This window comes from Euprymna scolopes, chromosome 43 (assembly GCF_053919585.1).
Source record: "Euprymna scolopes isolate OS-2025 chromosome 43, ASM5391958v1, whole genome shotgun sequence".
Classification (NCBI taxonomy): domain Eukaryota; kingdom Metazoa; phylum Mollusca; class Cephalopoda; order Sepiida; family Sepiolidae; genus Euprymna; species Euprymna scolopes.
The window spans coordinates 51,845,446-51,859,874 of record NC_136524.1 but is presented as its reverse complement, the minus strand read 5'-3'; the positions used below and the strand labels follow the sequence as shown (position 1 = coordinate 51,859,874).

Below are 14,429 nucleotides of genomic sequence, written 5' to 3'. Positions count from 1 at the left end.
AAATCCAGTTTCTTATAGCTATACATCTTATGAGATGACTGACCGATTTTTATGATTTCACGTTCAAATGAATAGCTACAGCAGGAATTGGAATACACCCTACTAAAGCCTGAGTGTCAGAGCTGGTGAATTTTAAAAATGCAATCTGGATGTGAGGACACTTTAGAAGAATGTTATGCAATTAAATTGTTTTAAACTTGGAAGAATGCCACAGAAACGTATGGAATGCTTCAGACTGCTTTTGGACCATCTTCCCTCAATGGAGGTTCAGTTTTGGGGTGGCATAAGAGATTAAAGAAAGGCAGAGAATCTGTAAGGGATGATGAAGAGTAAGAAAGTCAAAACAACAGAGTTGATTGGCCAAATAAAGAATTTCATAGATAAGGATCATTGTGTGTCTATAGAGATAATAAGAGCAGTTTAATGCCAGTGTGGGAACGGTACACACAACTATTTGTGAAGAACTGCAGAAGATTTGCACAAAATTTGTCCCAAGGGTTCTCAGAGAAGATCAGAAAGAAAGATGTTGTCATACCCAAGATGGGCATCAAGACAGTTCCTCATCCTCCCTATAGTCCAGACTTTGATCCCTGTGACTTGGTTATTCCCTAAGCTCAACGAAAACCTTAGAAACTGTCGTTATGAAGAGATGAAAGAGGCTGTGATGATAGTCGTTAGGTACCTCCAACATGTGCCACAGTTTTACCTCTCCCTTGTATGTAACACGATGTAATTGTGATTTTTTTTACCATTCAAAATAAACTGCTAACCTTTTTTTTACATCTTAAAAAAATTTTTTACAGCATACAAGCATAATGAAAATGCGAGACAAAAGTCATGTTTACATTATCGACGATTTAAAACGTTCCTATGTAGTGACGTTTTTTAAGCTGTAGACACACCCATGTTTTAAAAATCTAGCAAAAGTCAAATAATAGTCATATTTTCCTAAAATTTTTTATATTTATTCATTATTAAATAAACTTACATAATAAAAGTAGGTTTTGTTAAATATATTAGAGGAAATATATTTTAGGTGTTCTACCCTCCCTCCTATTTCATGTTATGGAAATTAAACAAAATAAATGTAGGCCGATAAAAATTTCAACATTTTTTTAAAGCTGAAAAGATTAAATAATTAAAAAATAGTTATTTCATATATATATATATATATATATATATATATATATATATATATATATATAAAGCTTAATGTCTGTGTGTGTGTGTGTGTGTGTGGGTGGGTGTGGGTGTGTGTGTGTCTGGTCACGAATAGGCTCATATATGGTTGACTATTTTAAAAAACTGATTACATATAATGATAGAAGATGTATCGAGACACAGGAATGGGTATGTTTGATCTGGCAGAACGGTGGTTCATTAAAAGTGTGGGATCTGCTTTCGCGCCTGGTTCACAAAGTATGGAAATAAAAAATTTAAAAATTAAAAAAAAAAACGTTTACAAGTGTTTTTGATATAGATGTACATAAGAATACTTTGATAAGTATGTTTTAACTTAAATAGTGATGGTATAATAAAATTGTGAGGTCTGCGTTCGCGCCTAGCCTCCGTAGAATGAAAATAGGCACAAACTTTAATAAAAACTTTTCATATCTATCTGCGTAAGTATACTTTGATAATTATGTTTCAGTTTGAAGAAATATGGTATAATAAAATTATGGGGTGTTCGTTTGCACCTGACCTCCATAAAATGGAAATATGTCACAAAATTTAACAAGGTTTTTTTTATATAGATCTACAGAATATTGTGATAAGTGTTTCAGTGTGAACAGGTATGATATAATAAATTATGGGGTTTATCTATTTTATTTTTACTTTCATCATATTTTGCTTTGGTTTTGATACCCCCAAATTCGAAGCTATCTCTTTACAACCCTTTCTTTTCATAACCTATCATACTTTCATAAATCAGAGTCCATTTTCTGTAGACTGTTTTTGAACCCAGTCAACGACGGGTACTTTTGCTAGTAAAATCCCGTTGTTTGTTTAACTTACCTTAAAGTTGTGATTAAAATTGGACATAAAATCAATATTATTATTATGTTTAAAAGAAAAACACTTTTTCTTGATAATTTTTTTCTCGGTAATTGCTGTTTGAATTACAACAACAAAAAAAAAAAACAGAATTCTAAAAAATAATTATTTTTAAAAAGTTTTAAATGATATTAATTTCAAATATTACACAATATGAAGTTTAAACAGATTTTTTTTATAAGCAGGTTTCCAATAATAAAAAAATGTATTCATATAATAGAATATATGACTCTTGAGATAATAAAAATCGTAAAAGCAAAATCGATTAAAAATAGATTCATTTGGATTTGATTATTTAAAATGACAAAAGGTGGTAATCAAATTTTGTGCTTTTTTTCCAAAAACTATGGACGCCAGTAAGCAGTAGTATCTTTAGATACATGTATCAACAGAACAGGTTTAAATTAGTTTTATCATCTGGTTAGTTCGTTATTAATTGTTTTACCAAAGGTAAGTCTTATATTGTTTTTTTAGTCCATTTTTTTTTTTATTGTACATTTTATTTATTCATAAATTTCTGCATAAATGATCTTCCATAGAAATTGACCCAGACTATAGTAAACACACGAAATGATGACGTCACTAATTCATGTGTACGATGATGACATTCTACACAACGGTCTGGAGATGCCTAATCGTCACTGATATGCTTACAGAAGAGGATTTCCATGGGGCCTTTCAGAAGTTGGAATGGAACAAGAAGTGCATTGCAGCTGGAGGAGATTACTTCAAAGGGGACTAGAGTTTCATGTGTGTACTATCAATAAAAGTGCCCATACAAAGAAAATCTTCAAACCTCATAGCTCCACTGCCTTGGCAGAGGTAAAGGGAGTAAACCTCGACAAGAAATCCGGTCTCGAGTTCCGATAGGCAGATGGTGAAACATTGCAACATTTCTGGCAACTCATGCGGCTGTGCTGGCTCTGACCATATTGGCTTACCTTTCCGTTGGACTTTGTCTGCAGCGTCGAGACGGAGACCCTGGTATCTGGGCAAACCTCAGTTTCTTTATCACCTGCTCAGATGTGCATCCGGAGAGCCAATTCTAGTTTTGAACTGTATAGCCACAGCAGATGCTATAGTGTACTAGACTAGATGCCATTGTCTTATTAGATAGAAGGTTGTCATCAAATATCTACTTAGTGTTTCTCAGGATATACTGAAGTCATTTTAGTTTCTAATTTTTTTTATGTTCGCACATTTTAAAACTTATACAGAAAAGCAAATAAATTTTCAGTTGAAAGGAGGAAAACTATTTTCTTGTTCTTTAATTAAAAATATTAGTCACTCTCCTTGCTGATTTTATTTTTTCGCTGATTAGTTAAAAATGTTCCATATTATCAGATGTATGGGGCTAACTAAGTATGTTATTATGTTGCCAATATCATGGTCCAACACTAACATATGAAAATTTACTAAAAATTATAGTCCCTGTGTCAGCTAAAATGCTATTTAGGTGTAACTTTTCAATTTTTCATGTCAGTAACATGGTATAATGAATGATAATGAATGGAAATTGGCTAGCCAGAATGAAAATCTGATATGTCTGGTTCCTTTTGCCAGTTCTCCGTACATCATTCTCTTGAGAAGCCTTGAAAGCAATCAATAATAAGCAATTAATAATAGGCAATCACTAATAAGCAATCAATAATAAGCAATCAATAATAAGAAATTAATAAGCCTAATAATAAGCAATCAATAATAAGCCTAATAATAAGCAATCAATATTAAGCATACTAATAAGCAACCAATAATAAGCAATCAATAATAAGCATAATAATAAGCAATCATTAATAAGCAATCAATAATAAGCCTAATAAGAATAAGCAATCAATAATAAGCATGATAATAAGCAATCATTAATAAGCAACCAATAATAAGCAATCAATAATAAGCATAATAATAAGCAATCATTAATAAGCAATCAATAATAAGCCTAATAAGAATAAGCAATCAATAATAAGCATGATAATAAGCAATCATTAATAAGCAACCAATAATAAACAATCAATAATAAGCATAATAATAAGCAATCATTAATAAGCAATCAATAATAAGCCTAATAAGAATAAGCAACCAATAATAAGCATGATAATAAGCAATCATTAATAAGCAACCAATAATAAGCAATCAATAATAAGCATGATAATAAGCAATCATTAATAAGCAATCAATAATAAGCCTAATAAGAATAAGCAATCAATAATAAGCATGATAATAAGCAATCATTAATAAGCAACCAATAATAAGCAATCAATAATAAGCATGATAATAAGCAATCATTAATAAGCAACCAATAATAAGCAATCAATAATAAGCATAATAATAAGCAATCATTAATAAGCAATCAATAATAAGCCTAATAAGAATAAGCAATCAATAATAAGCATGATAATAAGCAATCATTAATAAGCAACCAATAATAAACAATCAATAATAAGCATAATAATAAGCAATCATTAATAAGCATAATAAGAATAAGCAATCAATAATAAGCATGATAATAAGCAATCAATAATAAGAAATTAATAATAAGCCTAATAATAAGCAATCAATAATAAGAAATTAATAATAAGCCTAATAATAAGCAATCAATAATAAGCCTAATAACAAGCAATCAATAATAAGCAATCAATAATAAGCCTAATCATAAGCAATCAATATTAAGCATTATAATAAGCAAAATAATAAGTAATCAATATATAAATAAAAAGAATATAAATAAATCTGAGTAGTTTACTTTTATCTTTTCCAGTCTCACCTTTTTAGATACTGAATACTACACTTCTGATGATCAGTGAAAACTATGAAACTGCAGTTAAATCGTTAATTTAATTTTTTTTTTATTTACTAACAGGATTATCTGTTTTTTCGGGAGGTTATTTTTAGTTCAGCTTAGTTTGGTAAGTCATCATAAACAGATTGATGCCCGAGTGGTGTTTGCAAAATTGCAAATGATATGATCATTTTACTGGGAGGAACATTTGATGAACAAATAATTTCATGAAACAGCCACCTCATTTGTATGATTTAACCCCATCAGATTATTTCCTTAGGAGATATGTAAAGTCCCGTGTCTATACTGATAAACCAGACAATACATCACTGGGAAGATAATATTCACTGTGTTATTGCCAAAATATGATTTAATGTGTAGAGTTTGTGAAAATTAAGCCTTTAGATTATGCCATATATGCACAAGCCACAGGGGTCATGTGCTCGAAAATAAATTATAATTATAAATTTATTTAAATTATAAATGACAGAAATTAATCTTTGGAATAAACCACATATTTGTATAATAAAAATATTTTTCTGTGATTTATTTTAATTAAAAGTTTGCTGCTTCTAAAAAAACACCCTTTGTACATATAAGACAAATTTAGAACAGCTTCATTTGTCTCAAGAAAAAACAAGGTGCTTATTCAGATTGGCACTTACAGCGATAAACGAAAATGAAGAAAAACTTTTCTATTGTACTTATTTGTCACCAAATAAGGATTTCATATTCTAAAAATCACAAAAAGTAGTTTTGTTTTATTTATGAAAAGCAAATTTGCCATTTTTTTTTTTTTTTTTTACTGATAAGAGACAGGCGATGCCATGTTTATATAGAGAACATAATAAGGGAAGGTAATCAGTGATTATTTTTTACAGTTTCCACATACACCTAGATTGTCTGCTCTTGTCCACCGAAATTTAATTTTCTTGAATGAAAAAAAAAAAAAAAAAGAAAGTCTACTTAGTCAAATTACGTGATTTTCGTAATTTTGCATCTTAGTCCCATGACTGGTACGTACATCATACAAACATTTCTGGGTTTTCTTTACTGTTAAATGCCGCCATAAGTGCCAATTTGAATAAGCACCAAAAACAATAAAAAAAATTTTTTATATATCTGATGCTCAGGAGACATTTCAATTTTTGCTATTTCATGGTTACGTTTAATGATCTTATATCAATTCTATTCTGACAACGCTGATGTGGTTTATTGGTCGTAGCAAAGAAAACATTTTTCACATTTGTCATCTGCCTTTTCTTATTTATGATGGCAGTAACAATTGTTTAAATGAAAATGTAGCAGTCATATAACTATGATCAATTTTGTTTTGTACAAGCGTGTTCTCACTCACAAAGTTGGAGATACTTCCGTTCAACTTTCTTTTTTTTTTTTTTAACTCTTTTTCCACAGTTTTACCTAAAACTTAGTAGATTTGAACGTAGATAGAATTTTAAACTAGCAAAATTTGTCCTCGGATGTTACTCAGGAAAATCAATGAACCTAAGAAACTCATGCTTCCACCCTTTAATCACATCGTGATAAGATTCTGTTTTTTATTTTTATTTTATTTATTTATTTTATTTTTATTTTTTTTTATGTTTTATTTATTTTTTTATTTTTTAAAAATTGTTTTTTTTTATTTATTTTTATTTTTTTAAATTAAAAAAAAAAATTATTTTATTTTTATTTTTTTAATTTAAAAATTTTTTTTAAATTTTTTTAATTCATTTTTTAAATTTTTTTATTTTATTTACTTATTTAAAAAAAACATTTTAATTAAAAATTTTTTTTTTTTTCTTTTTTTTTTTTTACTTTTTTGCAGGCCCATCTGATTACTCAACAAGGAAACTGGTCTGCATTCAAATCCTGCATCAAAAATGAGATGAAGACAATGATATGAGGCTGCAAAGATGCTGTTTTTTCTGTCTCTCTTTGACAAAACTTATTTGTCTTTTTCTTTCTCTTTTCAATAACACAAAAAAACACTTTCATATGTTTTTGTTGCATACTCAAATACGTTTATTCTTTTTTTGGTATATAATAATAAACCTATTAACCGAAACCACTAATCCAAAAAGTATATGAAATGTTGATCGGTTACTAGTTATTATAATAAACATTTTCTAAGGTTTAGTAATTTTTTCTCCCTTTTTTCTTCTTTTTTCTTTAATTTCTTATTTTTTTCTTTTCTTTATTTCTCTTTTGTTTTCAAATCTACAGGCAACTATTCTTTTCGACTATAAACATTTTAGCATAAGTTTAGTAACATTTTTTTTATTTCTTTTTCTCTTTTCTATATTTTCATTTTTTCTTTTTATAATCTTTTCATTTTTTTTCTTTTTTCTTTATTTCTTATTTTTTATATTTTTAATTTTTTTTTGCTATTTTTAATTTTTTCCTTTTTTCTATTTTTCATTTTCTTTCTTATTTTTTCTATTTTTAATTTTTTCTTTTTTCTATTTTTAATTTTTTAATTTTTTTTAATTTTTAATTTTTTTCTATTTTTCATTTGTATTTCTTTTTTCTATTTTTCATTTTTTTTATTTTTTTATAATTTTTTCATTTTTTTTCTTTATTTCTTATTTTTTATATTTTTAATTTTTTTTTGCTATTTTTAATTTTTTCCTTTTTTCTATTTTTCATTTTCTTTCTTATTTTTTCTATTTTTAATTTTTTCTTTTTTCTATTTTTAATTTTTTAATTTTTTTTAATTTTTAATTTTTTTCTATTTTTCATTTGTATTTCTTTTTTCTATTTTTCATTTTTTTTATTTTTTTATAATTTTTTCATTTTTTTTCTTTTTTCTTTATTTCTTATTTTTTCTATTTTTCATTTTTTCTATTTTTTCTATTTTTCATTTCTTTTTTTTCTTTCTTTTTTTCTTTTTTTCTATTTTTCTGTTTTTTCTCTTTTCTATTTTTTTACTTTTTTCCTTATTTTCTTTTTTCCTTTTTCACTTTTCTACTTTTTCATTTTTTCTTCTTTCCTTTTTTCCTATTTTCTCTTCTTTTTTTTTCAAATTTTTCTTTTCTTTCCCTTTTTTTTAAATCTACATGAAACTATTCTTTTTTACTATAAACGTTTTTAGCATAAGTGCCGGTAATAGTGGAAACGCTTTAAAAAGAACTTTATATTGCTAAAAATATTTTAATCTTTTTTGTATATTCCAACTAACTAAACTATGAAGTCTACGCTATACAATAGAATAATAATTGCTAATTTGGAGACACTATATAATTCTTGTTAATTATGCGAATGACTTGAATTAAGCTTCTTATACTTCGGTATGTGGTTAACCATCAGTCAATAAAATACATGGATTATATGAAGCCCCTCGCATAAGAAAATCTAGTCTAAAATATACACTACAACTTAAAGTGAGACATATATGTTGAAAAGAAACAAGAATTTCTTAAATCGATGATCTAAGACCATAAATAAACACATGAATATATGTATATATATATAAGGAATACATGTGTGTGTATATATATTTATATATATACATATATATATATGTATATATGGATATATATATATACATGGATATATATGTATACATATGTGTGTGTGTATATATATATGTATATACATATACATATATATGCACATGTATATACATATGTAAATACACACACGTACATATATATATATATTTGTGTGTATATATATATATATATATATGAATATAGATGTATGTGTGTGTGTATATATATATATACATGAATATGTGTGTGTGTGTGTATATATATATACATGAATATATATATATATATGTGTGTATATACATGAATATGTATGCATGCGTGTGTATATGGATATATATATGTATGTGTGTATATATACATGAATATATATACATATACATACACATGTATATATACATGAATATACATACATATATATGCACATGTATATGTAGATATATATACAGATATATATATACATATATACATATATACCTACATAAATATGCGTACACACACACACACACATATATATATATATATATATATATATATATATATATACATATACATACATAAAACCTCCATTTTTGTGTCTGAATTTAGTTTTGGTTTGTAAGGTATTATTGTTCTTTTCTCCACATCAACAATGATATTTCTATTCCGTTTTGTGTTTTCTTCAGGTGTATAATCTATTTATGTCCTGCAATCTTACCTGAATAAGTTCAGGGAACTACTGTCACTACTAAGTAGTAGAGTATTACTGATGTTTTCTAAAGAAAGAGTCTGTTAGGCATGTATGCGCAATTTGATGCATCAAAGTGAAACCAGGCCAGTGAAGGTTGGAGATATGCGTTGCATGGAGAGAAATAATATTCAGAATACTATGATGGATGGGTAATGTGAGTCTTAAAGACACGCTTAAATCTGATGAGCTCAGATGAAGATTAGGTATGGACAGTATACAGATATCCGTGCTTCAATGGTATGATCACGTTCAAAGAACAGGTAAGATTTCCTGAGTTAGGAGATCTAGGACAGTTTAGATAGCAGAGTCAACACAATGCAAAACGTGGGAGGAAATAATAAGAATGGACTTGAGGAAAAGAGGGCTAAATAAAGATCTGGTCAGAGATAGGTTAGCTTTGGAGGTAATTTGTAAAAGTCATTCAGTGCATACATGCAGTGTGTTAAATGAACTCTAAAGCTATGTGATGCTGATTACGATGATGATAAGATGGCTAATGGTGGTGACATGTTTTAAATATATGAAATATGGTGTGCCAACAATCAGTGTGTGTGTATATATATATATATATATATATATATATATATATATATATATATATATATATATATATATAAAGTGAACGTGTCTATGTGTGCATACATTTCCCTACGCAATAATTCTGTCAATTTTAAGTCTACAAACTCGAAATTTGATATACAAGGTACTGAGATTTGGGAAAATCTTTGTGATCGGTTTCGGCAAGAAATTTGGCTGTTAAGGGGTCAAAGTTCAACGATTTGACCTTTGAGAACTCTACCAAAATCCTCCCACAATTTTGAGTCTAAACACTTGAAACGTTAGATATTGGTTCTTGGACATGGATCTAACTTAATAACTTGATTTGAGCCCAAAACAATAAATGTTAAGGGGTCATAATAGGGGTCAAATTTAAAAAAATTGACCGCTTTTTTTTTTTTTTTTGCTTAACATACACCTCCAAACACTTGGGCAACGCCGGGCTGAAATGATATAATAAAAACAAACGGAACATCATCGTACGTAAATGAATCAAACACCTGAAGAAACCCGGAGAGTTTATTGGCTGAAACATAGTAGGTGTATCATTTGTTTGAAAGGAGGTTAGCGGGGGAGGGGGGGGGGTTACAAGTAGAACCTCCGTAGACCGTCATTTGTAACAAATTGTTTCACCGTCAAGTAGATGCATAGTTTTCACAGCAAATTGTTTAAAAAAAATATTCCATCAAGAAGACCATTCCAAAAACTCACTTTTCTCACGAACACTAAATAGCATTTCGGCTATGAGAAATCCACAGACAGCTCCGTAATTTATGTGAATGAAGTTAATTTTTTTTAATATATATATATCTGCAAATTTGGTTTATTATCGTGAGTTTCCTTGTGAAAAAAGAAAACTAACCGCAAAACTGTTCATTATATAGGGGAAAAAAATCGTTACACTTAAAAGAAAAAAAATGAAAGAAGTTTTAAAACATGTATAGAGGGTTATTGTTGTTAAAGGTGTTAGTAATTGAGTCTAACTAAAATAGGATACAAACATTAATATGTCATATCACGGTTTATGACCTTAGTGATTGTGACTTTTACGAATAGGTATTCATAGGTTTGCAAGCGATGGCATCGCAATTCCAACTATGAACTGAGAAAGTTGAATCAAGTCCCGATTCATCCTCATTGTACGAATCGAACTTAACTTACCTTTGCTGAACTAAACCTACAACTTAGGGCTTGTTTAGTTTTATGATTTAAATTATGGCAGTTAATTCATAGTGTGGAGATGTGACCCAATCGTTTGCGGGGAGAGATGTCATATATTTTGTGACCTCTAAGATAGCTTACATAAAAACATATGCACGTAGACTGTTAAGCCTTCACGAATTAAGTAGAAACTCACAAGTCATGGAGACGCTTCCAGAATGCATATATATATATATATATATATATATATATATATATATATATATATATATATATATATATATATACACACATTCGTGAGACTGTTTCGGTCAGCCAGATACAAATAACTAGAGACCTCTTCAGGCGATATTTCTTATACAAAAGTTCAGTCAGTAATGAAAATTTTACCAGAGTTCAGAAGCACAAAATTTATCAGGAGGTCACATCACGTGGCATTCAAAATAAATAAGTACATAATAATAATAATAATAATAATAATAATAATAAAGATAACGGCATGTATTTTTATATTTTTAATTTTAATTTTATTTTTTAATGCCACGTGATGGCCTTCCTGATAAATTGTGTGCTTGTTGACTGTAAAATTTCATTACTGACTGAACTTTTATATAATATTGCCTAAACAGGTCTCTGGTTATTTGTAACTGACTGACCGAAACAGGCTCATGAATGTGTAGCGACATATTAATGCTTATGTAAAACAAATAAAAAGTAATTTGAGGTTGCTATTTTTCAAAAGTAGGGTAACTAATGAAATATAACGAGGTTAATACAAGAGTGCTCAATACAGAAGTAGAGCAAGTTACATTTTACATTTGTCTTTACATAAGCAGTAATTTGTTGCTACACAATCATGGGCATGTTTCAGTCTACTAGTATTTATTAACTAGAAACCGGTTCAGGCAACAACCCTTATTTTCAAAAGCGGAATTATATATAAGCTAGAAAGATCATCATGTAAAACAAATTAAAAGTATATATATATATATATATATATAAAGCTAGAAACATCATTATACCGATATTTCATATCTATATTTAATTCATGATAATTTTTTTATAGGTTTTAGTTTCGATATTGGTGCTTTTATTTCAAAGATCTTATAATGTATTTTTTTTTTTTTTTTGTAAAATCAAAATTCTCTGGTTGTTTATTTTGTGTTCTTTTTTTTGTGTGTGTGATTTTTTTAAAATATGCAATTCATTTCCGTGTACATTTTTAAAAAAGAATGTTTGTAATATAACTAGTAACCAATTATAATCTTCACAATAACCAGTTACAACGATTAATCATATGACTAAATATTACTATTAATATTATTACTAACCACTTATTATTATTATTATTCACGTTGTTATTTTTTGTTTTTTTGATTATTATTGCTATTTTTTTTTTATTATTCATGTTAGCTTTATTGCTACTATTGTATTTTGAATGTTCTATTCTAATCATAACATTGTTCCAAGTAACAAGTTAAAAACTTTCTCTATAGATCCCGTGTGATATATATATATATATATATATATATATATATATATACACGGATGAGGTAAAAAAAATATATATATTTTTATTTACATGGATGAGGTAAAATATATATATATATATATATATATATATATATATATATATATATATATATATATATATAAATGCTACTTATCATTACTAGAGCACCCATTATGGCAAAAAATAATGTCATATATTTTGTGATCTCTGATATAGCTTACATAAAAGTATATGCAATTAGATTGTTAAAAGTTGATGAATTCAGTATAACATTTTAGTACAAACACACACATATAATTTCTTTTTTTAACGAAAATTATTTTATTGTAATTATTAGTTGAACTTTTTTTTTTAAATAGTAGCCCAAGGACACCATTACCTCATCCGTATTTCGTTTTAATTTATTTTTACTTTCTGTCTGCCAGTTTCCGTTTTTACATAAAACTATCCTGGTTTTTTTTTTTTTTTTTTTTGGGGGGGGGGGTGATCGATATTGCCAACCTAAGTTTAGCAGTCAGCTTTTCAGTCTGTTACCAGCAGGTTCCAAAAATAAAAGGCCTGACTTCGTTTTGCTTCCTTTGTATTCAAAGAATATGTTTTAAGAAAAACTTCACTTGAAAGCTTATGTGAAAAAATGTTGATTATTTGTTCTCTTAATTTTTTTTTTTATTTCTATCAAATTTTTTTGACATGATTCTTTTAACCGCTTACTTGTATATTAAGTTTGTTGACTAAAACACTTATCTCCCGATTTCAATGTGTCAAACTTAGGACACAGGGTTTATATTTCCCTTCTCAGATACCCTCCCCTCTCAAAAAAAAATACATCTCCCACTTTCTCTTTAATTTGATGTAATCCATATTTTATTAGTTTTGCTTCCTTTACTGATTAGAATGGTACATTGTAACTTTTTTTTAAATTTTCATTTGTGGTGAAGTTAACTGCCTTTTTTTTCCTTACTGGTTCTTCAGGAAACGGTATATTCAGCAAAGATTGCATAACTGAAGAAGGTTGTAGTACAGCTAGGCCAAAAAAATGTGTATATAAAATAATGCTAAAATAAATTCACAATCAGGTTAACTCTTTAAAATGATATGAATGTTTGAAAGTAGGAAGAAATGTTATCTCTAAGAAAATAATGTTTAATTAAAAAGGCTTTCTACAGTTCCTTGAGCCAGAAAAATCTACAGGGAGCAATTTTATGCCAGAAGTTTCAGTTAGTGCAGAATTCCACTTTTTTTTTTTTTTAGTTTTAAGTGGTTTTTAATTGTTTTTTTAAAGTTGTGTGTGTGATGTTTTCCACAGAGTAGACTCCATCTTTTAACTTTCTTTTCTGAGGACAAAAAAAAAAAAGAAGAAAATAAAATTGTTGTTCCCAAACTGAATCAAAATGCTACGACAGACCTTTATACATGTAAACGGATTAATGTCTTTTCATCTAAAGTTTTATAAAATCCTTTTTTCATTCAGCTGAAGTATTCAATTTCTTAAACGATATTTTACATTTAATAAATATAAAGAATCTGGCTTAGATGAAGGATTTAGTGCCATTTTATGGCTTTACATTAGAACTGTTTATGACATTCCTTACTGATTTGTATTTTAAGGGATTATTCACGAACTACAGTTCTCATTTTGGATGTTATTATTGCAATGTTTTTGCCGATGTAATCCTTAACATTCTTTGGCATGGATTAAATGGAGTGTTCTGTTCAAATTTCCATACAAATTCCTGAGTGTGACAGGAGATGTACCTAAAAAAGGTCGGTGATTACATCGGCTGAAATATCTCTGAAAGTGTTGTTACATCCTGGGCATGGCAACCAGCTACCTGAGAGAATAAACGATAAAACGATAGACACTTTTCCTTTAGATTAAAGGGTTGATTCGATGTCTACCACGTCTGCTTGATGGATTTTCTGTTCTTCATTCTCTGCATCATTGATGGCAGGTTGTCATTAGTTCTCTCCTGAGAATTAATTATGGCATTGATTGTCATTAAGTTTCTCCAAAGAATAAATTATCTTGGTTGGGGTCTTTAGTTCTGGAATTGAATGCTTGTAAGCATTACAGTCATGAACAAATGACACATGTTTTTATAAAAAATACATTCTTTTATTTTAACATTTAAGATGGAGCATTTT

At 28.0% G+C, this 14,429-nt stretch overlaps 1 protein-coding gene across 3 annotated transcripts in view; it reads left to right on the top strand.

Moving 5' to 3' along the window:
• LOC145268348 (calcium uptake protein 3, mitochondrial-like) overlaps nt 1–6,970 on the top strand; it is a 1,295,034-nt gene extending 1,288,064 nt beyond the window's left edge. For all 3 annotated transcript variants that reach the window (XM_080123864.1, XM_080123865.1, XM_080123863.1), the window contains one exon: nt 6,660–6,970. In XM_080123864.1, the coding sequence (XP_079979990.1) occupies nt 6,660–6,737 (78 nt within the window). In that variant the 3' untranslated portion in view covers nt 6,738–6,970. The remainder of the gene's footprint in view (nt 1–6,659) is intronic.
• The last annotated feature ends 7,459 nt before the right edge of the window (nt 6,971–14,429 follow it).